The sequence below is a fragment of the Narcine bancroftii genome, chromosome 3 (assembly GCF_036971445.1).
Source record: "Narcine bancroftii isolate sNarBan1 chromosome 3, sNarBan1.hap1, whole genome shotgun sequence".
NCBI lineage: Eukaryota > Metazoa > Chordata > Chondrichthyes > Torpediniformes > Narcinidae > Narcine > Narcine bancroftii.
The window spans coordinates 350,504,407-350,531,887 of record NC_091471.1 but is presented as its reverse complement, the minus strand read 5'-3'; the positions used below and the strand labels follow the sequence as shown (position 1 = coordinate 350,531,887).

The 27,481-nt window shown below is 39.7% G+C and overlaps 1 protein-coding gene across 9 annotated transcripts in view; it reads left to right on the top strand.

The window, feature by feature from the left end:
• The window catches only part of smurf2 (SMAD specific E3 ubiquitin protein ligase 2), a 267,194-nt gene that overhangs the window by 87,821 nt on the left and 151,892 nt on the right, over window positions 1-27,481 (top strand). For all 9 annotated transcript variants that reach the window (XM_069929731.1, XM_069929730.1, XM_069929733.1 and 6 more), the window contains 2 exons: window positions 15,500-15,538; window positions 18,282-18,390. In XM_069929731.1, coding sequence (XP_069785832.1) covers window positions 15,500-15,538; window positions 18,282-18,390 — 148 coding nt within the window. The remainder of the gene's footprint in view (window positions 1-15,499; window positions 15,539-18,281; window positions 18,391-27,481) is intronic.

The window sequence follows — 27,481 nt, the reverse complement described above, 5'->3', positions numbered from 1 at the left end:
TCATTGCTATCTCCGGTTGCTCCGAGCGGGAGGTGTCGAGGCGAACGGCCTGGAAGGTACAGGCATCCACCAGGCGCCTACCTCAAATCTCCACCAGAATCCTGTGTGTGAAGAGGAAGTCTGCACCCAGGATGGCAGTCAGGAGGGACAAGATGGTGAACCCCCATGCGAAATTCTGTTGGCTGATCTGGAAGTGGACTGTCTTGTCTCCATACGTCTGGATTGCTGTTGTGTTGGCCGCACAGAGGAGAGGTCCATGAGTTCGGTTCCTGGACTCGACGGCTGTGGCCGGGATGTCGCTGATCTGGGCTCCAGTGTCAACGAGGAACCGCCGGCCGCTGACTGAGTCCCGCAGGTAGAGGAGGCTGTGTCCTTGGCCAGCCCCGCAGCCATTAATAGCGGCTGGCCTGGTCATTTCCCTGGAACGAGCAGAGCTGACGACACCTCCGAGCCTTGGCTCCCCAGCGCTGGTGGTAGAAGCAGAGGCCTGGATCGGATGCTGTGGACTTGGTTATGCTTTTGGGGGCCCGTGCAGGGGCTGGGTGCTCTACTGCTGCACTAGGGGCAGGCTTGGCATGGTCGTGCCCATGCCTCGTGACCTGATGGACCACTGAGCCCTCTGGGAATCATGCGAGCCATAGCTCTTGGGCCTTCTGGGCAACCTTCCTTGGGTCGGTGAAGCTCTCCTGGACTAGCAGTGGTCAGATGTCCCTGGGCATATGGTCAAGGAAAATGCACTTGAAAAGTGGGCAGTTGGTGTGCTCACCTACAAGTGTGAGCATCTCGTCCATCAGGGACCTGTCCCCCAGGGTGTCGAGGTGCAGCATCTGAGCGGCACGCTGGTGTCTGGAAAGTCCGAGGGACTTGGTAAGCTCTTGCTTGATGGTCTTCAGCGGGTGGGTGCTGAACAAGGTGCAGCATGCGTCTGGCGGTGGCCTGGTCCACATGGTAGAAGTTGGTTGTGTCGGATGAAATCTGGCGGAGGTGAAACTGAGGCTCCGCGTGGCCAAGCCAGGACTCCGGCTCCTGAACCCAGAGTTCAGGCAGTTTCACGGCTATAGCGCTGATCCCAGGCTCGCTCATGATGGGTTCAAAGACATTTCAACCTATCGAGGTCACCGATTATAGCGGCTGCTACTCTGCTCCTGCAGTAACACACACACAACCAGACAGAGTGAGCTCAGTGAGCTCAGTGACTGCTGGTCTGCACTTATACTCCCAGCCCGGACCTGGCTGATAACCACGCTGGAGGGCGCTGATGTCACCTGGCGTCACATGTTCCTCCAGCGCAGGTTTCTGAGCCCCGTTTTGGAAAGAAGGGAAACCCCCTACGGCGCCATTTTGGCCGGCTACCCCACCACGTGGCTTACAAGCGGGGCCAGTTCGTCTGCCTCGTGGTGAGCTGCCACAACAGGTTAATAATTTTTAAATCAATGATTGAAGGATTTTTATTAACCAAAAGAGAAGGACAAGACAGATAATGGTCTTGTCACAAAGATGTGAAGAGTTAAAGCTCAGGGGGATAACTCGATTACTTCTCTTTCTGTATTCTTGCAGCAACCTGCGAATACTTAAAATTTTGGACTGCACTTGAGAAGTTTGCATCCATATTGAAACCCACCCACTGTTCACTCTAAAAATCCCAGCAGCCTCAGAGATGCGAGCAAAGTCTGCTGTCCATATTTTTGTAATGGTGACTGATCAATTTTTAATAGATCCTTTTGATTAAATCAAACCATTGGGACTGACGTTGAGTTTTATTACACTTAAAATGGCTTACGATATTAATAGTTACTGTATTTTTAATTTCCACATTTTCGATCAGTTTTGTTATAATCTAAATAATCACCTTATTTTAAGAACATGATACAAATTTAATATGTAATTTGTGAATCTTGAAACTAAAAGCAAGATGTCGCAAATTGGAACTTAATGGTATGTTTTGTTGTAAATAAAGGTGCAGCTTTAAATTCAGCAAACATAGTTGTTTAAAGTATCAATTTCTGATGTTTTCACTCTCTCTCACATCATCTAAGTAGAAAGTTGGCCTTAATTTCAAAGGGAATAGAATACAAAAGTAGGGAAATCTTGTTGCGAATGTGCAGGGTGATTTATGGAACTGGAATACTGTATACAGTTTTGATCTCTTTATTTAAGATGAGATATACAGGTAAAAATCTCTGATATCGATCACCTCTGGGAATTGGTAGATGCCTTGTAAGTGTATTTTCCAGTTGTGTGAGACTTACTCTTACCATATCTAACTAATACATTTGCATTAAGAATAAACAATTTAAATGACAGAAATACTGTACTGTACATACACTGAACAAACTTGAATGTATAAACCTTAAAGCATTTTACTTTATTTTCAGTAACACTTTCTTTGAAAACATTTAATCGTCGCTACATCTGCAGGTTCCTCCCCCTCCACAGAGCTGCCCAAAAGACAAACAGTAGCATTATAGATAATCACTCTAAGTTTACAGATAAAGCCGCTGACTGGGGCAACTCTTACTAAGCAAGCATAAGGAGAGACTTTGAGAGTCACTCTAATGGTGAGCAGCATCAACCCGGGTGACACCATTGCTGTTTCACACAACTTTATTCAAACAGCTGCTATGAACAAAACATGACCAAGGCTCTCTGCTGGCTGAATATGTCCTTCCATCTTCACCAAAGGTTTATATGTAACTTCAGAGAAAATTTACTTTCGCAATTTTAAACTTGCACCTTATTATTTATTTTATTCTTATTTATTTTAATTTTTAAATTTATTTCCCTTTTTTTGCCAGTTGCCTGAGTGAAGTGCCAGTTGATGTGGTCAAACAATAATCATGGCTTTTATTAGCAGAAACTAACGGTGCAATAATGAAGGACAATGGGTGCATACACAGTTATACTCAAGGGTTAATAGTAGAGAGAATGCACAGCCAATGTTAGTACAGCAAGGCTAACTGAAGGGAAGACAGATAGCTTAGCAGAGATTCACCACACTGAGACTGCCATTTGCTTGAATTCCAGATACCAGGGGTTTTGCTGTCCATGCACTGGTGACCGACAAAAGTCCACTGCTGTTTGCTGGCATGAGAGGTGGTTCTCAGGGAATGTGAGTTATATAGTGGCCTCCATAATGTTTGCAACAAAGACAATTTTTCCTTTATTTGCCCCTGTGCTCCACAGTTTTAAATTTGTAATCAAACAATTCACATATAATTAAATTGCACATTCCAGATTTTATTCAAGGTTATTTGTATACATTTTGATTTGACGATGTGTTTGTGAGTGCTCAGGTATGTTTAATTGCTTCATTGGTGTTGGTAGACGAGAACTAAGCTTGCTTCTAAGCTTTTGATCACCTTTGGAGTGTGTAGTTGCCATTTTCAACATGAGGGCCAGAGTCATGCCAATGGAAGTCAAAGAAGTCACTATGAGACTGAATAAAACAGTAAGAGACCGCCCAAACCTTAGCTTTACTAAAATCAACAGTTTGGAAGATCGTGAAGAAGAAAGAGCTTACTGGTGAGCTCAGTAATCGCAAAGGGATTTGTATTCCAAGGAAGAGCTCCACTGTTGATATCGGAAGAATTCTCAACATATTGAAGAAAAATCCCTGATCATATGTCCAACAGATCAGAAAACTCTTCAGGACGCTGGTATGATATGTCAGTGATTACTGTCTGCAGAAAACCCCCTGAAAAGAAATACAGAGGCAAGATGCAAGCCACTAGTTAGCCACAGGAAGAATGGCCAGATTACAGTTTGCCAAGAAATATTTAAAAGAACCTGCAGCATTCTGGAAGAATGTCTTGTGGACAGATGAGACCAAGGTTAACCTCTATCAGAAGTGGTGGCGAGAGAAGTGATGTAAAGGAATGGTCCAAGATCCAAAACCACAGTTTGCATCTTGCAGTGTAGCCTCTGTATTTCTGTTCATGGAGTCTCCTACAGACAGTAGTCATTGACACGTCCACACCTGCCTCCTGAAGAGTGGTTCTAATCTGTTGGACATACGTTTGGGGATTTTTCTTCACTGTGATGAGAATTCTTCTGTCATCAGCAGTGGAGGGTCTTCCTTTGGATATCAGTCCCTTTGCGATTACTGAGTTCACCAGTAGGCTCTTCTTAATGATGTTCAATACTGTTAATTTTAATAAACCCAAGGTTTGGGTGATGTCACCTACTGTTTTTTTAGCTTCATGGTAGCACTGTCTTTCATTGGCATAGTTTTGGTCCTCGAGGTGAAAAATGCAATTACAAACTCCAAAGTTGATCAAAAACTTTGAATCAAGTTTAGTTCTCTTCTACTGACACCTATGAAGCCAAATGTCCCAAACATTATTGTGCCCTGATTAAAAGGTGCTGTAATTTTACTTGGTCAAACCAAAAAGTATACAAACTAAAATCTGGAATGTTCATTTTAATTACATGTGAATTGTTTGATTACAAATTTAGAACTGTGGAGTACAGGGGAAAAAAAAGTGTAATTGTCCCAAACATTATGGAGAGCAATGTACAGTATATAATTGGTGTTTGGAGTTGAACTTGAAAGGACGTCAACACGCCAAGCTGTGTTTTCCCCTTGTAATGGAGTTGCATGATTATGGAATTATGAAAAGAGGCTGCAAGGAAGAACTTTGAGGATGATGAATATTTGGAACTCTGTACTTCGGAGAGTTGTGATGGGTTGAATAATTTTGAGGGTGGAGGGGAATAGACAAATGAGGCTAAAATTAAATAATAATCTTACTGAATGATTGAGCAGACTTGAGGGGCCATGTAGCTATTCCTGCCTTTTAGGTACAGTAACTGTTGTTGAGGTAATTGAATGTTTTCGAATGATGTAAAATAAACCATGAAATTTACTGGCATTTCAGAATCTCTTTACATGTTCACATAATAGTGTAACATAGGGAATAAAATGGATTTATGCCTAATAATACTAAAAATAGTATACAAACAGCAGGAGAGTGAGTTGGTTGCCACAGCCAAGGACCAAGTCTGCCACATGTGTTCTTTATAAACGTAGCAGAAAATGTTTGAATGAGTTCCTTTCTGTTGCTTGATGGACGATTTTTATTTTCTGGGCAGGACTACAGTTTGTGTTTGGATTATTATGTCATGTTTAATGAGAAACAGATTTGAGATTACGAAGATCTCAAAAATGAGCCAAGGAAGCTATGACCAAGAGATTCTTTTTTTTAATGTTTACGACATAAGGGGCAGGAAATAGTCAGCAGGTTAAGAAGTATCTGTGGAGAGTGAAGTAGTGTTATATTTCAGGTCAATAAACATTCACAGAAACTTGAATATGTGTGCTGAAGTTCGTGAATTAATGAATCAGGAATCAGTGAAATTTTTCACCATGGAATGTTAAGTATGAATTTGCAGAAGAGACATGAATGGACATTTAATTTGAGAACAGGAAAATGGTTTGTACTAAAATAATTACAAATGCATCTCAAGTTTTTTTACATTTTGATTAGACCTTTCAGAAATGATTCCCTTCTCATTAACCTTAAAATTGAAATAAATTTTCTCTATGGAGTACCCACAAAATAACCTTTTTGTGTCTGAAACTGCATATCTTTACAAATAATAACCTGGATGGATTACATTGTCTCACTCATAATAAAAGACCCTGCAAATTGAAAATACTGTTCTGATGCTTTTATTTTTTGTGATTTCGTAGAATAGAACCCCAATGGTAATTGCTATTCATCTGCAAACAACATCTAAAGAAAACCATTATTCTGTTACATTTCAGTTTAGAAATATATTTTATAAGCACTTAATATTTATGAAGTAATAACTTAAAAAAACCAACTTTAGCTTCCAAAAGCTGAGAATGACAGATTGTCTTTCAGAGTTTTATACACTCCATTGCACAACTGTGTTCTTGGGCTGCCCACATAAGCCCTTGACTCTCACTTTGTAAAATCTAAAACCTCTTAGTGTTATAATATAATAAATGATGAAACTATTTTCAAAAGAGCCCTGTCATGTAATGAAAAGTTAAACTAGATGCACCCCAGAAAAAAAATTGTTTTAAATGCTGAATAGGTTTAGAAATGTGCAGTTCAATGCACACCTTGATATCAATGAGACATAGAATTCTTTTACATACTGAAATATCGTCAGCACAGAACACAAATACTTTGTATAGTTTTTGCTCCATGATATTGTTCCACAATGTCGTATGATTTCATCATTTGAGATGATATGGCACATGTTGCTATTTCCTTAACACCTCCCAAAGGCACACTCGGGGGCTAAATGATCAGAGAAAATGTACTTTTTGTTTGTTAAATAAAAGCTGCAGTCATTTTAAAAAGAACCATAATTAGGAAAGAGAATGAAGATTCATTATATCCATGGAGTAATTATGAGAGTAAAACTATCACCTGGCAAATGCTTATTTAATAGTTTATAAAATGTGTAGATTTATTATTATTTCTGAATGAAGGGGAGATAAAATAAATATTGCTGTGTAATTAGAAAAGCATTTCAGACAAAATAAACTTTCTCCTTTGTTGATTTTCTTGAACACAAAAGTATGCTGAGAAAAATTGCAGCTCAACTTGGACAGAAGGAGATTGAAATTTACAGACCAGTATGTAAAATATTTGACTAGAGCACAGAGTAGACAGCTGTCTTTAATATTGAATTTGTTGGTTTACAAAAGTGTATTTTTTCCTTTTGAGAACCTGCGTGGGCACATTTGAAATATGAATAAGTAGTTTATTTTTATGGAGAGCTATTATAATTGCTGGGAAATTCTTCTTTTCCCATTATGTTTTGAAAGATATGGCAATATGATGCACATTTTTTATTTTTAAAGTTTACTGACTATTTCACTTTCTATGTTCAACTCATCATCCCATTACAAAGTGAATTTACGGAGAACTATTTTGAAATATGGAATGGGTCGGAAGGACACATTATTGGCAATAACGTTGAATAGAAGATTCAACTGTCAGCTCCACATGCTAACATTTTTTGGCATAAAGCTACCACTCATTAAATTGTGAACATGCAGAAAACCGGATATTTGAGGGAAAGTTACATTTAGGATGGTGTGACCTAAAGGCAGAAGGCTGATACCACGAGCTTATTTCAAGTCCAAGGATGCTAGATTCAAATCCTACTGAGATATGAACATTAAATATTGACAATTTTCAGTTGAGCATGAGCTAAAGTGACCTTTTTCAAATAAGATGCGAAAATAACACTAACTGTGAAATAGGTACCCTTCATTAGTCATGTATCTTGCATCATCACCGATACAGCTAATAGACCCATTAAAAGAGTAGAAAAGTCCTGTAGAAACACAGCAGATCATGCAACATTCACTGGAAGTAAAAAGCAGTTGATGTCTCGGACACATTAAAAGTGATTTAGAAGTATAAATATTAGTTATCTGACACTTTGTCTAATCAGATCTAACTCAGTGGTTTTCAACCTTTTTTGCCCTAGGCTCCACTTTAATTCTTAAAAAAACTTATGCCCCACCATTAGTGGGGGAAAAAAAGTTATATATTCAAAAGAAGTTTTAATTAAATCATTTACTGCAAGTATATTTCAATGCAATTAAGGTCAGGAATACACTAGAACACATATTTCATATTCAACTACTACTTCAATATATCAACCATCGCAAACACACATTCAACAATTCAGTGGGAACCTTGCCCCGACCCTGTCTGCAGATTTTTTTTGTTTTGAGGGACTAATTTTGTTAGTTTCAACCTTGAATCTCCACATTTTATAATTTCCAGTCAGTTTCTCTTAGCTTGTAGCAAATTAGTAACAGCACTGAAGCCACATTCTACTAAATAAGACGATGGAAAATGTATTTATAGTTCCTTTGCTAAAGTAGACGATGTTGGTATTTCTTCTCAATCTCATTAGACAGCCACAAATTTTTTTTTTCCACTTTGGACATTTTTCACAGATTCATCATGTGCAACTCTGATAACTCCTTGCACTGGAACTTCAGACAAGTCCACCGGCAATGGCTGAGTTAACCAAGAGGGAAAATACTTTTGCCTTTAAAGCACAAAATCTTTCATTGTTGACCATTTAAAATGTTGGTTACCAGTGATGTTTGTAGCAGCATTAGTTGCCACACACTTCAACCAATAGAATTGACTGAAATTTCTTGCAAAAATATTCCTTTGGCGTAATTCTAGAAGTGTCATGAATCCAAATATCTTTTTGCTTTAGCATCAACAAGCATCATATTTGCTACTTGGAATTACTTGTTCAATGTATTTAGTTTCTCAAAAATGTCTGCAAAGTAACTCACATAAGTACCTGTTGTTAGCAAGAGCTTCATTCAGGATTTCCCTTCAAAAACTCTCTGAGGAGACCAAACAGTTTCATAAACCTTTTGAAACAGTTTCCCTTTGACAACCATCTTACTTCAGTGTGAAGCAATAATCGCACATGTTCTGCATTTTTATTGACACAAACTGCTTAAACAGACGTTCATTTTTGGCATTAGCTTTGATGGCATTGATACACTTGATCACAGAATGCAATATCTCGTATAGAACAGGGGAAATTTTTTTGGCCACTAAGTTTTCTCGGTGGATAACACAATGCACAACCAACATGTTTGGATTTTCACCCTTCATTAATTTTAAACATCCTGTTTTAAAAAAAACCCATTTAAAAAAAACCATCATACCAGGTGCACCATGTGCAGCACAAGATACATGTTTCCTTTTGGTATTTCATTTTCATCCAGATAATTTTTGAGCTTGGTCAACTGCAGTAGTGGTTGTTTCTCTTTCTTTCTTTCTTTGGCTTGGCTTCGCGGACGAAGATTTATGGAGGGGTATGTCCATGTCTGCTGCAGGCTCGTTGGTGACTGACAAGTCCGATGCGGGACAGGCAGGCACGGTTGCAGTGGTTGCAAGGGAAAATTGGTGGTTGGGTGTTGCGTTTTTCCTCCTTTGTCTTTTGTCAGTGAGATGGGCTCTGCGGTCTTCTTCAAAGGAGGTTGATGCCCGGCAAACTGTGAGGCGCCAAGATGCACGGTTGGAGGCGATATCAGCTCACTGGCGGTGGTCAATGTGGCAGGCACCAAGAGATTTCTTTAAGCAGTCCTTGTACCTCTTTGGTGCACCTCTGTCTCGGTGGCCAGTGGAGAGCTCGCCATAGAACACGATCTTGGGAAGGCGATGGTCCTCCATTCTGGAGATGTGATTCACAAAATGACATCTCTTCTTGAAACTCTTCCTGATTAATATCTCACGTATGCCGATAACAGCGCCTCATTGTCCCGTATGGAAGATTCATCCAGTTGTATTGAGAACTTTCATGATTTCAACTTCTCAATAAGCTGTTTGTCAATATCTTGACGCATGTCATTTATTCTGTTGCAGACAATACTATTACTCAATGGCATTGTTCAGACATCTTTGTCATTTTTTTTGCAGAACTGCTTTGAGAAACAATGATATTGCGTGTTTAATCAATTCCTCCCCAATTGTATGATTCTTCCCATATTTTACTATCAGTAGAGAAATTTCATAGCTAGCTTCAAGGGTACGATTCAGGGCTGTAGTTTGCGCAGCAAATAATAAAGTGATTTTTGATCTATTTTCAAACTTCTCTTTCAGTGATTTAAAATGTTCCAATTTTGAATTGACATGGCTAAGGTGTTTTGCCCTCCAATGAGCTTCAAGACAGCCTGCTTTCATTGATACATTTGTCAAAGTCTGTTTGCATAATGGGCAAAAAGGTGTACATTCTTTATGTACAGCAGGTATAAACCCAAACTTCAAGAACTCCACTGAATATTGACAAACCTTTTGCTTGCTTGGTCTGCTCATTTTTAATATTTTAATATACATCAGCATGAGCTCCCTGAAACAAATTAATAAAACAGCGCAAGCTCCCTGAAACAGATTAATCAATATTTTATGATGCCTTAGAATTGAAAAATGTAATAAAAGTAATGATCGAATCAAAGGAAGAATACTGACCCTTTAAAAAAAACAAGAAAAAAAAACTAGCACGGTTTCTGACATTTTTTCCTTGCAGAGAGTGCATCAAAACTGTGCTAGCCTCATGCTTTACTTTCCAGGGTCCCTATTTTTTCCTTCAATTTTGGCGTCCCCCTCAGGCTTTGGCCTGTGGCACCTACCCCCCCCTCCATTAAATATGCTAATGCACAAAGATGCATATAAATACAAGTCTCACTCGCTACTGAACTGAAAAAAAAATAAAGGGGTAAGGGCAGAGACACGATTGTTGAGATAATTTGGAATCCTCATTCCCAATGAGAAAATTTGGAATGGATGATGATAAGGACTGGTCAGAAAAAATATAATGTTAACCAAGGATAACAACAGTTAAAATAAGAGGGAACAACAGAAAAACATCAGAAGAGCAAAAACATGTTATGAAAATAAAAAGAACAAAGTGATTTTACTTGGAAGTTACCACAATTGTGTTGTACTGAGTCATATCTTCCACACCAACATAAAAAGTTTTTTTTTAAACAAACTTTTTAATTATTTTCCAAAATATTCCTACGCCCCACTAAAATATTCTTAAGCTCCACTCCCCATCAGTATATTCCCATGTTCCACCGGTGGGGTACACGACCCAGCTTAGTACATTGTTGCACAAGGCAAAAAATTACAATGAATGGGAAGATGCAAATTTAACTTTCTTCTGATGGTCTCTGTTCAAACAAAACTGGAGTCCAGTATTTATGTGTGAGATCTTGAGCAATTCCTGATGGTTTGCACCAGAGTAGTACTTCTGGTGAGAGAAAATGTCTTATCAAGCTAAGCAGCATAAAGTATAGAGAAAACTATTGTTTAAAAAACAGTGCAAGGGCGTCATCTTTTGCCAGTGTAGAGGTTTCTGAGAACAGCAGGAAATTGTCCTTAAATCTGGAGATCTCAAGCTTGGTTATTTTCTACCTGGAAGAAGAAGGGGAAGAAGAGCTGGCAGAGCAGTTCCAGAGGCATGGGAGATTATGGGTAAGGAAGACAGCTATTGCTCCAGCCCTCCTACATTGACCCGTCACTCCGAACTGGAGCAGTGGTCGCAACAGTGGCACATTGCGGCCCCAAGTCTTCTCCCCCCCCCCCCCCCCCCCATTGTGGCAGTGACCTCTTTCCCTCCTGATTGCGGCAGCAGCACCTCAGCCAGGGGTTTCCCTGTGACTCAAGCCCTGACGTCGCCAGAGTAATCGGTTCGCCCATTTTCCCCTTTCAAACTGCCGGATCAAGATGTCCAGGTAAGTTTTACTGGGTTCTCTGACCACCTCTGAGGTAGGTCATGGACCCAATTGACCGCTTTCAAATCACCATGTAACTGGGTTGCGAACCATGCAAATTGCCTGGTTAACCCCATTTTACATGGCAGTTTGAAAGGGCCTAATGAGGACTGGTTTGTGTTCTCCTGATTTCATTCTGAAGTCCATAGTCAACTCCTTGGTTTTTCTGATGCTGGGGGCAAAGTTGTTGTTGAGACACCACTCAACTAGCTGATCTACACTTCCTCATTGCCATCTGTGATTCTGCCAATGACCAATGGCAAATTTGTAGATGGCATTTCAACTGTGCCTAGCCACAGTCCTGGGTATATAGTGAGTAGAGCAGTGGGCTTAGTACGCATCCTTGAGGTGTGCCTATGCTGATGGTCAGTAAGGAGGAGATGCTGTTTCCAATTCATACTGACTGTGATCTTCTGATGAGGAAGCCAAGGACCCAGTTGCAGCGTGGGGTGCAGAGGGCCAGGTTTTGGAGCTTGTTCACCAGCACTGAGGGAATGATGGCATTGATGGCTGAGCTATAGTCGATAAAGGGTAGCTGGATATATGTGTTTCTGGTGTCTAGGTGATCTAGAGCTGAGCAGAGACCCTGTGATATTGCATCTGCTGTGGAGTGATTATGATGATGGTCTAATTGCAGCAGGTCCAGATCTTGGGTATGTGTTAATTCTGGCCATGACTAAAGTCTCATAGTCATTGAGGCAGCTCATTTTGATTGAAGATTGATCCCCTTTTGAAGCAGGTGGGAATCTCTGACTACAGCAATAAGAGATTGAGAATGTCCGGGAACACACTGGCTAGTTGGTTGGCACAGATTTCAAGTACCCTGCCAGGTATGTCATCAGGGCCTGTTGTCTTGCAAGGGTTCTCTCAATGAGACTAACAAATGGCATTTCAAGAATACAGTGTTTCAATATCTATTCTTGTAGTTTACAGAACTATTCAGCAAGCACATGGTTGCTTTTGGAATTTAGGGCTATTTTATGGTTTGGTAATCTGTAGTTATTTCAGTGTTTTATTTTTAAATGCATAACCCCATGATGTGCTTAGTAGAGAAATATGCATTATTTTAAACCATTTGTCCATTAAGATGCCATTGAGCTTAAACAAGTATTAACTGTAATTTTCTGCATAAATTAGAGAATGGATGTTTTTAAGTAAGATTGTCAAGATTAATTGAATGCACCATTGTGGCAAATTGTAAATCAAAAGGATCAGAATTCATGGCCAGTGTTACAGGTGCAAATATTGCTATGTTACATTTAAAAATAAATAAATTGGTTGAAAAAAGTAGAGAAACTGAGGTAGTGTCTGTGGTTCATTGTCCGTTCAGAGATCTGATGGCAGAAGGGGTGAAGCTGTTTTTGTACCACTGGGTGTTCATCTTCAGGCTCCTCTTCCTCCTTCCTGATGGTAGCAGTGAGAATAGGCCATGGTAATGAGAGTCCTTGAGGATAGAGGCTGCTTTCTTTAGACACCGCCTCTAGATGAATGTCCTCGATGGAGTGAAGACTGATGCCCCTGATGGGGTTAGCCGAGTTCACAACTCTCTGTAGTCTTTTCCTGCCTTGAGGAATGGCACTTGCAACCAGTCAGAATGGTCTCCACAGTACACTTGTAATTTGCAAGGGTCTTGGTGACATGCTCCTCAAACTCCTTGTGAAGTATATCCACTGGTGAGCCTTCATGATTGCATCGACATGGAGATCTCAAGACATATCTTCAGAGATGTCGACAGCCGGAAATTTCAGATTTATTATCAAAGTACATACATGACATCACATATTTTCCATTTTCCTGCGGGTGCGACAAAATTACCACTAATTGGTAGTGCAAAAAATAAACTGTACACAGAGTGAACATGTAAACAAATAAAAGAACTGTAAACAGATAATGAATGTAAACAAATTGTGCAATGCAGAGAGAACAAAAGAAAATCAATGAAATGCGCAACTAAGAGTCCTTAAATGAGTCTCTGATTGAGTTTGTTGTTGGGGAGTCTGATGATGGAGGGGGAGCAGCTGTTCCTGAACCTAGTGGTGCGAGTCTTGTGACACCTACACTTCTTTCCTGATGGGAACGTGAGAACAGAATGTGTGCTGGGTGGTGTGGGTCTTTGATGATTGCTGCTGCCCTCTGATGGCAGCATTCCCTATAGATGTACTCAATAGTGGGGAGAGTTTTGCCTGTGATGTCCTAGGCTGTGTCCATTACCTTTTGGGGGGGCTTTATGCTCAGGGATGTTGGTGTTCCCTTACCAGACAATAATGAAGCCAGCCAGCACACTTTCAACACACCTCTGTAGAAATTTCACATGGTTTCTGGTGTCATACCAAACCTCCACAAACTCCCGCGTAAGTAGAAGTGCTGACGTGCTTTCTTCACAATGCCATTGGTGTGTTGGGCCTGTAAAAGATTCTATTTTTGAGCCATCCAGAAACTGCAATTATTAAGCAGAAGCACCACTGATTTTGTCTTTATTCCCCAGCCTTAAAACTGGTGTTAGAAAAAAAATGCGTGTATGTTTACTGAGCAATTTGCTGCTTCTTCCAGACAAGCCAAATCACCAATAAAACTAATTATTCAAAGCCATCATCCAAAGCCATTTCCTAAGCTGAATCTTACAAAGGTGTTAATGGCTTTGACAATCTGGCCAAAACTGAAAAGATACCAGTCTCCATTCATAAATAGTTTCTTGGCCAAAAGGCAGCTGTACAATACCTTGTCAATGGCCATAGGGCGCACATGCAAAGGCACCATCAGAGTTCTGTTCTGTGTCTACCACAACCTAGGCTGCCTTTCCCTTTGCCAATGTTAAGAGTTTGATTTTACTGCTCGACTGGTAATTTACATATGATAAGTAAAGTCTAAATCTCAGGTATACAGAACACAGAGGTTAAAGTATACTAGAACCGGACCATCTAGACATTAACTCATTTGTACGTAAGAAATTAAATCTCTTTGAATTAATTTGTACACGTGAATAACTGTTTGATGTTAATTATTTCCATTTCTTAGGATGTGTTAGACCAGGATTTGTAATAGTGAGCCTGGTTATTCATTTGTAAGAGATTTGCTGTCATAAAATGCCTTAAATATGGTACTGTTTCCCTGTGTTCTTTGAATGAGATTCGATATTGACAAGGGTGACATTCTCTACCTGACATCAATATTCCTCATTCCTGCTAGTGTGACTTAATAAATGTGTTTTGTATGCTCTATGGTTCTGTGTGTATTTTTCTATTTAAAGATCTTCTGAGATAGTGGCTCCCATTAAACTAAATTTGCTCACCCTCTCCATCTGTGATTCCCCAATGATCACTGGATTGTGTAACTCTGGCTTTCCTGAAGTCAACAATCGGCTCCTTGGTTTTGGTGACATTGAGTGCAAGATTGTTGTTGGTATACCATTCAGCGAAGTTTTAAATCTCCACCCTGTATGCTGACATCCCCATCCTTTCTACAACCCATTACCGCGGCATAATCGGCAAATTTGTAGATGGTGTTATTGTCGTACAGAGCTACACAGTCATAGTTATAAAGTGAGTAGAGTGGGGGCTAAGAACACAGCCCTATGGTCTTCAGGTACTGATGAAGATTGTGAAGTTCTTAAACAATCCTCACTGATTGTGGTCTGGAGGTGGAGAAATCCATGATCCAATTACACAGTGGGGTATTAACTCCCAAGTTTGAAGTTCTTAACCCTTTCCAATGCCGACCCTTCAATGAGGACTGGTTCGTGTTCTCCTAATTTCCCTCTCCTGAAGTCTACAATCAGTTCTTTGGTTTTGAGTGGAAGGTGATTGTTGTGACAACTAGATGATCCCTCATTGCTGCCTAATGATTCTGCTGACGACCGTGGTGTCATCGGCAAATGTGTAGATCATTCACTGTTTTGCAATGGGAAACATGATGTGTAGCTTACTTTACAGTAGTTTGCAATGTTGATCTAATGATTATTCAATTTGGGGTAAATTCAGCTGTCAGTGTGCTGTCAATCAGCTGCATAATTTTTTGAATCCATTTCTAAGACGTTCAAAATAGTTTTTTTTCCTATAGTTTTACATAACGTGTAGTTCTCTCCAAATCTTTAATGACCTTATAAATTCTGTTGTTTAAATTATTAATCAAAATGTTTGACTATTTTTGTAAGGTGCAGAATTGTTTCAATTAAATAACTTTTCTCCTTTCTACTTCTAGTGTTATGTGCGAAGAACTTAGTGAAGAAAGACTTTTTCAGTAAGTATTCTAGCTGGATGTCACCAGACAAAACTGTCTTAGCAGTAAAAATAAAAGAAGCTGGATTATCAGTTCAAAAATATTTTGAAGAGCATTCTAATGAATAAAGTAGATTTCTAAAATAATTGTCAGAAATCTGTCCAATTTGTCATGAGTGTTCCAGTATTTGGATCGGTATTTCAAAGCTGTTCTGATTATGGCAAAATTTAGTTCATTTGGCATCCAATAGACATTAGAAGTGCTGGACTCGAGCTTTTAGGCGTTGCTTCCATTAAAAAACTTTTATTTAATCTTCTGTAAATTTCACAGTCGTGTAATAAATTTTGCAGTAGTGTTTTTAAAGGGAGTGGGAAATACTAAAATACCGTGGATCCTATGTGTCGCCATAAACCAACCTCCATTCCTGATCCTGAGCGTTCTAGTCCCCAACAGTCTAGCCAAGCTCCGTGATTGCATTTGGGGCTGCTGACTTCCATTCTGGATTAATGAGCAAGTTGGATACTGAACCAGCAGGATCTCCAAACAATCGGATGTTGGGGATTACTCAAGTTTTACTGTCTTATATCAATTAATCAGTATTCAGCTGGCTGTGTTTCTGTCTCCCTTTCTGGCTCTTATTTGCACCATCTGGCCCCATACCATTACTTTCACCATTATTTGTTTACCATAGGCAACCCCGGTTACTCTCTTTTTTTTAAACTTCATTTATTCGTTCAAAAAACAAATGATATATGACAGAAACAACAATTAAACATGAACATGAACATTTTTTTATATATATATATATAAAAAAGAAAAAAGAAAGGATATTAAAAAAAAAGTTAAATATACATAAAATCTAATCAATATAAATTGAAATGTAAATATTCTGAGTATAACAGCCACTTATTAAAAAAAAATTATAATGATCATGTGAAACATAGGTAATTTTTTCCATTATTAAACAGTATTTCATCTCATTATGCCATCTATTAATATCAATCATATTTGTATCTTTCCACGTACTAGCAATACATTTTTTCGCTACGGATAAAGCTAAATATACAAAAGCAAGCTGAAACTTATTTAATCCCAAACCTTTCATGCTGTTTGGTCATGTATACATATCCAATCTTTTTGGAAGAAAATTCAATCGTTTTTAGAATATTTGTATAAAATTAAAATAGTTTTAGATCCAACAGTATTTTTATTGGGTAGTTTGCAACCCCTGATTATTCTCTTGTGTATGATTCCAAAAATCCTGGCAAAACCCCACTGTACATCCTAATTAATATTCACATAGGAACTTCGATAAACAAAATTAACTGGGTTTTGAAAACTGATGGTTTTGTATCCAAGCACCCATGTTGTCCTCACTCATAGTTCATACGCATTTACAGCAGGAGTCCACAGAAACCATGCTTTGCTTCCTATATCCGTCTCTAGTTCAAGGACAGTGGAGATTGATGTACCATAGATCTTTCAAACTAAGAATTGAGTTTGGGTCGTAGCTCATTTGTATACAAAAAAAATTGCTGGTACCCATGTACCTTTTAACATACCTTAACTGTAGAATTAATATCTTTTTGTAGAAGTGCATTGCAAAAAAAAATTAAATGGTCTGATGTGAATATAGTCTGGATGAAAAGTTTATTGCTTTTTTTCCTATGTGTATTGTAATCATTGATGTTGGAATAAGAAATACTTGAGATATATAGTTCTTACTAGTAGAAATCATTCAGCACAGAAACACGTCCTTGGTCCCACCAGATTCATGCCATCCTTAAAGTAACTATTTATACTAATTCAGTTTACCAGCATTTCATGTGCATCTTTCTAGATAGCTTGCCTCTGTCTTCAGGGTTGTGAAGTGTTAAGACTACTTTGACTAGATAGTTTTGTTATTGGTTACCTGAGAACAAATCCTTGACTGAATTATTTTTCTTTCTCTCCTTTCACCTCCAAAATCCAAACTTAAAACTGCCCAGCCCATAAACAGTACACTCTTCTCCAGCTGAGATGGGTAAGGTGGGCAGAGAAAAGTTTTGATGCAAAGACGTTTATCCTGAAAGACTAACTCTGCTTCTCTTTGTGCAAATGCTGACTAACCTGCCAAGTGTTTTCAGCATTTTCTGTTTTTATCCAGAATAGAGTTCAATTATATCATGAACAAATTAATTGTATTTTCTTCCTGATTGAAGACTCCTTAATTTAACCATTCTGATGGAACTTGCTCATTTATTCTTCACCAATATTTCTTGTTCTGCAGATTGCCTTTGTTATACATTATAATTTTCTTAATATTTTGTTGACTTTGCTATTTAGCTATTTCTTAATTTCTTAATGTGCAATAGCATTATATCAATCTTCTGCCAATTGTCTCTCTCAGTGGTTTGCTGCAGTGGTGAAAAACACAAAACTTGTACCAGAAATCAAAGCATTAAGTGGCAGAAGCACACACTTGTCAATGAATGCGTTTAAAATGAAGAGATTAAGACACCTCAAATGATAGGTGTTCCTCAAAATGATTATTATCAGCTGCAGTCATTTGATGCTGTGCCTTGCCATTTTGGAGAGGAGGGTGAAATATCTTCATTTGTTGGGTTGAGAATTGGAAATCGAAGATTCTGTAGAAAATAGTATAATTTGTAAGCAGCGTTATTAATTAAGAATAAATAATTCTACATTTTTGTTGTGAATTTTTTTTCTGAGGAAACCAAGGTCTGATATTACAAAAAAAAATTAACATCTTGTTTCCATTCAGGACTGCCTGATCCCTTTGCAAAAATAGTAGTGGATGGATCAGGCCAGTGCCATTCTACAGACACGGTAAAGAATACCCTAGACCCAAAGTGGAATCAGCATTATGATCTGTGAGTATCTGATTAAATTCCAAGAATAATGACTAAAAAAGAATTGTTTATGTTCCCAACTCAAATGTTTAAAACAAATGATTTAAGTTTCAATGTCCTGCACTATGTAGTTGGATTCCATTTATGATGAGAATAGTTTGATGTTTGTTTATACTTTAACCAGTGAGGTTTTGTATCTACCCAGTAGCAAGCAGTAAAATAGCAGAAAAAAATGCTAGTGCTGCCGGCCGGAGCTGCTGTAATGGCAGCACTGCTCCACCGGGTTCTACCATCTGGTCTTAATGCTGACAGCTCTGTACAGGCCCATTAAAGGAACTGATGGGTTTTTTTTAAATCCTGCAAACACTGGGTCTGTGCCCAGGATGGCAGAGCCTAAGCTGGGCAGAATACTAGGGGTTACAGACTCCAGGGTTGCAGACTCTGGGGGAGTAGTGAACCTGTGCAGGGCACCAGAAATGGGGAGAGCATCTCCCCCTCACCTATTGAGAAGAAGCATAGGAGATGATTCTCCAGATCAGGGACCACGGCAGCAGACCACCGAGGGGCTCAGCAGCTGAAAGGCCCATGCAGGCTGTGGACAGTTGGCAACTTGCAGTTAAAGGGCCCGCATGGGCGGTGGGCGGAGACTGGTTTATAGGAACCAGTTTTCAGGACGGGGACTCAAGAGGGTGCTCAAAGCAAGAAGGGTTCCCGAAGGGCCTCAGGCATTGAAGTCTTTTTGATTACATTGGAGGTTTGGATCTGCAGCTCGGGTTGCCAATAGTTTGAACTGAAGTCTGTGCGGATGTAGAGGCTGCGGGAGCACTGGAGGCAAATCCATGAACCCTGAGTGTCACTGAAGGGTCTCTCTTTTGGTTCTATTGTTAGGGCCACAGTGCAATGCTCAGGGCAACTTTGTTTGCCTTACAGTAGACAAAAGTTGAAGTATATAATATGTATTACATTTTTTATGTATTATACATGACACTAAAAGTAACCTTTCACCAATGTTTTTTAAATATTATTTTTCATTTTCCATAAATATATTCACACAATCTTTAAACTTGTATACACGTCAAGTATATTGAATATTTACAAAATTTCCCCCCCTCCCTCTTTCCTCCCCTTCCCACAAATACAAAAATATAACTTCACGTACCATCAGAGCCCTCATTTTTCGTAATTCTTTTTGGGGATATCGCCTCATTACATACATTGAAGGGCCAAATTTATAATTGGACCCCTTCATAATCCAAGTACAGTTGCCATATCTTAATGAATGTATCATATTTATTCTTTAAGTTGTAAGTAATTTTCTGTGTGTGTGTGTGTGTGTGTGTGTGTGTGTGTGTGTGTGTGTGAGATACCCAAACCATTACAGCTTAAGCATAATTCTGGAAGTCATTCCAAAGTTCAGTCTTAGAAATCCAGTCGAAACATGGACTTTTAAACTGATGCACAGAAGTAATCACGAAGGAAATAGGAGAGACTGAGTGACTGGACTGCCAAAAATTCACAAATCCTCATCTAGTTTCTTCCAGAGAAATATCCTTTTGTAGGAATGATTGGCACAACTTCCCTTTCCTTTGTGTAGAGGAAACGAAATGCATGACTTCCATGATGGATTCAAAACCCAGGTACAGCTCAATCAAAATTTACCATTTCTTTGGTCACAATCCGATGCAGCAATTCTTCTCTTCGTCACAGGGAGAATCAGCCAAATTGTCCATTATCACAGTCATTCCTGCTCCATGTTCGATGAGATGGTCGCTGGTCAAATCTGGTGTTTCCTTCAGTGTTTCACACGCATAACACCCTCACCACCTGTGTCCCTGAAAAAAGCAACAAATGTTTTTACTCCTATCCAAATTAGCGAATTTGGGTACAACCTGCACTAGCTGTTGCCACCCATTCTCTTCACAGCTGAGAAGGGTTGCAGTCTGTACTTGCCCTTAAAGTGATACTCACACTAAATGAAATGGGAGCTCGTAATACATTTAAGAGACTCCTAAGCCCTTTTCACAATGGCTAACCAGTATATTGGGTGTTCAGTGAACCCGTTAAGGAAGCCATTTTTGCCTTTCACACTGGATCACTGTTAATCATTTCTCTGTGCCTTTTCGCATCACAAGACATCCCCAGGGTTAGGGAATTCTATCCTCCACCAATGACATCTGAGTAGCGCATCGAGTGATGGTGGACCTGCCCTAAATCCTGATCAATGTATTATGATCTTGTATTTAAACAAAATTAATCATGCCTAATTAATGTAGCACAGTATGAGCCCTTCAGCCCCCGTTATACCTTTATAAATTTATAAAAGACCGCGGGAATGTGGTATAAAATACATAGGAGCACAATTTATAAAGACTGTGGGAAAGAGCAGTGGTGGACCTGCCCTCCCAGAATTCCGTGCAGCATGGAGCACTCATGGATGGGTTTCTCTGCCGCACACAATTCTGGGTGGGCAGATCTGCCATCATTCGCATGTTCTGTCTCTCTTCCCCCTCCCTCTAGAAATTTATATAGACCAGCAAAGTTTTTAACTTTTTAATCAGTTGATGCCGGAGATGATACAACCTACCTAGGTTGTATCATTCCCGGCGTGATTTGATGCCTGCTGATTAAGGAGCTTTCACACTGGACCCTTAACCAGTAGATTGGCTGTCAAGTACTAGGACAAGGTGCCAGTGGAAAAGGGGCTTTAGACAGGCACATGGATGAAAGAAAAATGGAGAGTTATGGGGTAGAGTGGGTTAAGAACTTTTTTAAAGGAATTATATGGGTTAGCGCAACATAGTGGGCTGAAGGGCCTGTGTTGTGCTGTCGTGTTCCATAGAAATCATAGTGCTGGAGGCAGCTCCCTGTGATTGCACCCTGGCTCCAGCATAAAAGCCATTTTGTTAAACCATCTCTGTAGTAGCCAGGCCTTTTACCACAGGTCCCCAGTCAACAATCAAAAGCCCTGCCTACATTGTCTGGCATGGATAGCTGCCGCCACCACCCCACATTCAGGAATCTGTTCAGAACCAGAACCCACCCTCCTGGCAGCCCACACTGACTGCGGAAGCACGTTACTTTGTGAGTAAACTCAGACTTTACGGGGAATTTAGAAAATTTAAAATTTAAATTTCACAGAAAACAAGATCCTGATAAGTTACAAGGGAGGTAAAACCAGGTGAGTTGAAAGAAAGCATGGAGGATCAGAACCAGCTGAAAAGGAAAACTGCATGGGAACTGAGGCCCTGGTAAGAAGGACTGGAGCATGGGAACTGGGGCCCTGGTAAGAGGGACTGGAGCATGGGAGTAGGAAGGAACACAAATGTCACCCAGTGAGCCAAATGCAGAGCCACCACGATTTCCATACAATTGAACAGCAGAGTTTTGGTGCATACTATTTCCATTGCAGAATTATTTTCCTTTATTTGTGAAGAATTTTAAAAAATATTTTATTTTGATTTTCATAGACTCTAAAAATTCAAACATACAATATATAGTGTGTGTTTATTGCCCCCCACCCCACCCTTACCCTACTGAAACAAACAATTAAGTTGTACAAATACAAATTTCTATTGAGTCAAAGAGCCCTACTGAACATAAGGGAAAAAAAGCCAGGATGGCTAAATAACACAAAGGCTAAAGGGGAAAAAAAACCTTAAAAATAAACTGAAAAAGCAAGAAGGCGACCTTCTTGGACGGAATTTGATCTTTTGTCAATCTAAAGCTCATGTCCCCAATATCTCCAGAAGGTAGAACTCCGGATCCTATGGAAAATCCACTTGTGTAATTTTTTTCTGAATGTCCCCCAATTCTTTCCAGAAGGGTCTCACCTTTGTACATAGCCAGGTGGAGTGGACAAAAGTTCCAACCTCCACACCACACCTAAAGCACATTTCTGAAATTTCAGGCTTTGATTTGTGTAATTTTTATGATGTGAGGTACAACTTGTGCAAGAAATTGTAGGGCACCAAACTGTATCTGGTGTTGACGACCCCATCATGGGGTTTTACACTGGTTTTACCACCACTCTTTATTGATTGTTGTGCCCAAGTCCGACTCCCATCTCTCCCTCGACCTGTGTAAGTCCAGCTTCTGGCCCTCACTTTGGAATATGTAATATATCTTAGAAAAATCCAGGATTTTATTATCCACAGTTAAGGGCCTTAAATTATTCTAGGTCAAAGGCATTTTGGGGGATATCCCCACCTTCCATCCAATACATTGTTTTATTCTTTTTCATGTCTGGATTACACGCTTTAGGATGGGACTGTCTGTTTTCTTTGAAAGTAATTTGGTATCCCACTTATATATGAAGTCTTTGGCTTTGCCTACCAAGTGTAGTCAACTTGTGCCCATGATGGGGAAGGGGGCCTCCCTCAAAAGTAAGGCAAAAAACCTCGCCTGGGCTGCCCAGTAATACTTCTTGAAATTGGGTAATTTTAAACCCCCCCCCCCAAGTTATAATCCAATGTCAACTTACCATGGAGATTCTTGCTGCTTTCCCATTCCACAAGAATCTTCTGACACACTTGTTAAGCGCTTTTTAAAAAAATCCTGAGGCAATGAAAAGAATAACGATTGGAAAAGATATTGGAGCCTTGGCATCACCTTCATTCTGACACAATTGACTCTGCCCATTAAAATTATAGGCAGAGTCCTCCATCTAACCAGGTCCTCCTCAATCTTCCGGAGATAATTAAGTTTGTAAAAGTTAGGTAAAGCTTTATCTACTTTAATCCCCAGATATTTAATGCCTCTTGCGGCCATTTGAATTGACTTCCTTGTTAGAACTGCCCATAATCCCCATTCATCAAAGGCATGATCTCACTTTTATCTAAATTTATCTTATACCCCAAAATATTCCTGTAGTCCTCCAATGTGGTCCTTAGTCTGGCCAACTACACCCTGGCGTTCGTCAAATGTACTAACGCATCATCAGCAAAAAGGTTGATTTTTTTTGTTCCACCTGGCCCACCTTAAACCCCTTTATGGCTGGATCCTGCCGAATGGCTTCCGCCAGCAGCTCATTGGCTAATATGAACAGCACTGGGGACAATGGGTGAAGTGCCAGTTAATGAAGAAACCAAAGGCTGTGTAGTTAACCCGAAATTGTGGCTTTTATTAGTAGAAACTTAGTAATATAATAATGAATGGGGATAATGGGTGCATATACAGTTATAGCCAAGGGGAGTGTCTTTAATGGTAGAGATAATGCACGTCCAATGTCAGGAGAGCAGACTAAGCACAGCGAAAGACTGACAGCATGACACAGATTCATCACAATGGGTAACCTTACCTACCTGACCTTCTCAAAAGAAATACTGGAGTCATCTGCCCATTTGTTACAATTTTCACTTGCAGCTTGTGGTAAAGTACTTAACCCAATTAATAAATGTTTGTCCTAATCCAAATTTCTCCAATACCTTGAACAAAAAGTTTCACTCCAATCTGTCAAAGGCCTTATCCCCATCTCACACAGCTAGGCCCTCTCTCTCCTTTGCTCCCTCAGCGGTAGCCCATAAAATTAGCTCCCTCTCTTGGTAGTGAAGGAATTTGACCAGGACTGAGCTGGGCCTTTGACCTGGGACCGGGCAGGGGATTAGAGACCGGCGGACTCTGTATCCAAATTGCCAATTATGTCCCTTCCCAGCACTTTGAGTATCCACTTTTTGAAAAAAACCCACTGGGACTCTTCCCTTAACACCCTCCTTCACCTGACCACCTTTATATTATTCCTCCTACTCTGGTTCTCCAAAGTATTAATCTTTGCCCTCATTCTGTCATCCCTCTCCCATGCGTCCCACTCATCTCACTCTCCCTCCTTTCCAATCTCTCTTCCATTCTATCCTCTACCATTGTAACCCTTGTGGTTAATTTATCCATCTTTTCTTTAATTTCCTTCTGCCCTCCCAACACTGATTTTTTTTGTACAAGAGAAACTACTAATTATTTGTTGGAGGGCCATCTTCGACCCCTCAATATCCTTCCCCTCCCTCTTTCTGTCCCATAGCCTTTATTTTCTGTTTCTTCTCTTTTTTTCCTCCTCCAACTCTGCCTGGCTGGAGTTCCCCATGTCCTCAAACCAGTCCTCTCTCCATCGACCCCAACTCCTGCCGGGCTCGATGCTTTTATCCATCGATGCCACCTCATCATCGCTCTCCACCTGGCTTTCTCTTGTCTCCCACCTACTAGGTAAGCGTTTTTTATTCCTTGATGACCTTAGAGCCTCCTCCCATGCCCCCTCTTCTGATTGTGGGCCTCTCCGCCATCTTCCTCGCACCCACCGGCACTCCCGACTCTTCCCTCATCTCCTCACAGCTCCCCCGCAATCCTGCCACCTTGGGGCTGTCTAACCTCTACCTCCTCGTGAACCTCTGCTTGCTTGGGGGGGGGGTCGCCATCGACCTGGTAGGCCCATCCTTCTCCTGCTCACCACCCAGCGAGCCCTTCTCATGAGGGAGGTTCTTCTCGTCCTCTTCTTTCGCTAATTTTGGTTTTCTTCCCACATTGTTTTCTTTATATATTTTTTACTTTCTTGTCTATATTCTGCTGATTTCTGTGGGGTTTTTTAAATCTACTTTCACTATCTTTCCTAAATCTCACTACAGGGAACTCTCCTAACCTTCTACTGCTCTACCACCACCATTTTAGCTCTCCAAGAATATGTTCTTGACATGATCAAATTATCATTCAGTTCCCCTCCACTTCCCCACCATCCCTCACCCCCACCCCAGTCAAGTACTGAATCCACCAAAGTTTTAACTTTATCATGAACCAACTTTGTTTTCAAGCATACGAGTTCAGAACAAAGTCCCACTCCTAATCTATCAGAAATAATTGATTAGGGATAATGATATGAATTTGATTCAAGAATGCAATTTGTGTGTGTTCGAGTCCCTGGAAAACTTTAATCAGACTGTGACTGGTCTATGACACACACAATGTAGCAGGAAATAGCTTGCATGCTTTGCATGACAGATGTGTCCCACTGGTTAAGTGCCAGTTTGTTCATTTTATTGCTTTTTCAGGATTAAAACAGATTAAGCTTGATATACCTGTAGAATGTTGCTGATAATAGTTGATGGTTTTATCTATTTTACAATGTTTTTAATCTAAAATTACCGGTAAATATAGAAATAAACTGATAATTGTACATGGCTCAAGTTACATTTAATATAAAGTCAGCGAACAAGAAGCCCAGGATTGGATATGGTTATAATTGTTGTATAACATTTTGTTTTCCATTTGTATTAATCCATTGGGAGTAAAGCACTACAAATTCTATTCAGCAAACGAGAAAATGTGTAGTTGCCTGCACATTGTGACTCGTAGTCACTGTCACCCAGTTTACATTTTTGGTTTCAGGTACCGTATATTTCACCCAAAAATATCCCTCAAAAAAGGGGAGTCAAGTTATACACCTGATATACTTTTGAGACCTTAAATTCAGCTCAAAATCCAATCGACACCGATTTGGCATGTAAGTTGACCCATGAAAGAAAACAATTCAGCGTACAAGTCAACGCAGGAAAAGCAGATTTGACGTATGTCGACCTTTGACAAACCAAAAAGAAAACCTGACTGCTACAGATTTTCATTGAGATTTTTATTGAAAACAAGAACACATTTAACACCCTTCAAAATCAGTCTCGCTATCATCATCTGAGGCAAAGATGACAGCAAGCACATCTATGGTCTCACTGTTTAAACCGTCATCTTATGGGTCCCAGTCTCTATCTGATGAGGCAGTTTCAGCTTCATCATCAGTGTCCCATAACATATCATTCTCTGTGTTATCAATTGCACAAAAGATACCACACTTTTTGAACGATTTTATCACAGTCTCTGCTCTAACTTTGTCCCATGCTCTGAGCATGAAGTTACATAGCACATCAAGTGATGCAGCACACATTGCCCTACCTTTGGTAAACGACTTTTCTGCACTCAACATGCATGTATTCCATTCCTGCTCACGTGGTCTTTGAATGGCTTGTTCAAGCAGACATTTCGAGGTTGCAATAGGGGCATCAAACCACCTGGGATAATTGCCCTGTAAGTATTATATAGTGCTGATCTATTTTTAGTGTTCTTCGTGAAATGGCTATGAAACATATCCCAGACCTGCAAGCTTCATTCTTTGCTTAAACCACCTGGCTGTCTGTACCACACATTGTCAATCCATAGTTTGACACCATTTTCATCCATCTATCCTTTTTCATGAAAATATGCAAAAATACCTGTATGGAATTGTATTTTCGGTTTAATTTTGTGTTTGAAGATTACCATGGGACTTAACTTTGCCCCATCGGTCATCCATGCACGATAATAGTACGGTAAACCTGGTCCTTTCATGGCCTGTACTTCAGATTTGCACAGTTTGAACACCTTTCCATTCCACTGTTCTATTGCCTATCATGTTGAAATTCATGGGGGTTTAATCCATGTTTCTGATATTTGCCCATGCAAACTTGTGTTTCTGCCGGTTATGTATAATAAACTGGTGAAAACTTGCAACATTATGGTCAGGATCTTTGGTAGTTTCTGTGCAAATTTTGTTTTTTGTCATAATACTAAATTTTTCCTGTTCATGAAATGGTTGCACCAGCCTACTGTCTAATTTTTTCCAAATTAGACATCATCATATCAAATAGCTGTTGAGTATAAGTAGGAGGGAAAGCATCTTTCCATCTCATCAGTATTGATCGTCAAGCAATAAGGGAAGCAAAAGAAACTACATGGGATTGAGACAGAGTTAAATTTGCTTAATATCTAAATGGATATTCACATTTTAAATGATTGAAGTGGGTGGGCCCACAGATGGAGATAATTAGTTGCATTCTGAGGTGGGAATAATTTTATGTTCTTTAATGATCTCTCTTGAGTGTTTTTAAACCCAGTGGGTTTTGTGGAGGTTCATGTTTTGGCTTTCCTGCATACACTTAGATCCCATAAATAACAGTGAAATTAAAAGCCACTTTTTTGATATTGCATTAAAGAGTATATTTGGGGATACGATATCAAATCTATTCAAATGATTTTATATATTTAATGTTTTTTTAACTATTAGAATAAACTCATTGAAACATTAGTTTGACTTCATTGGAAAAAGATG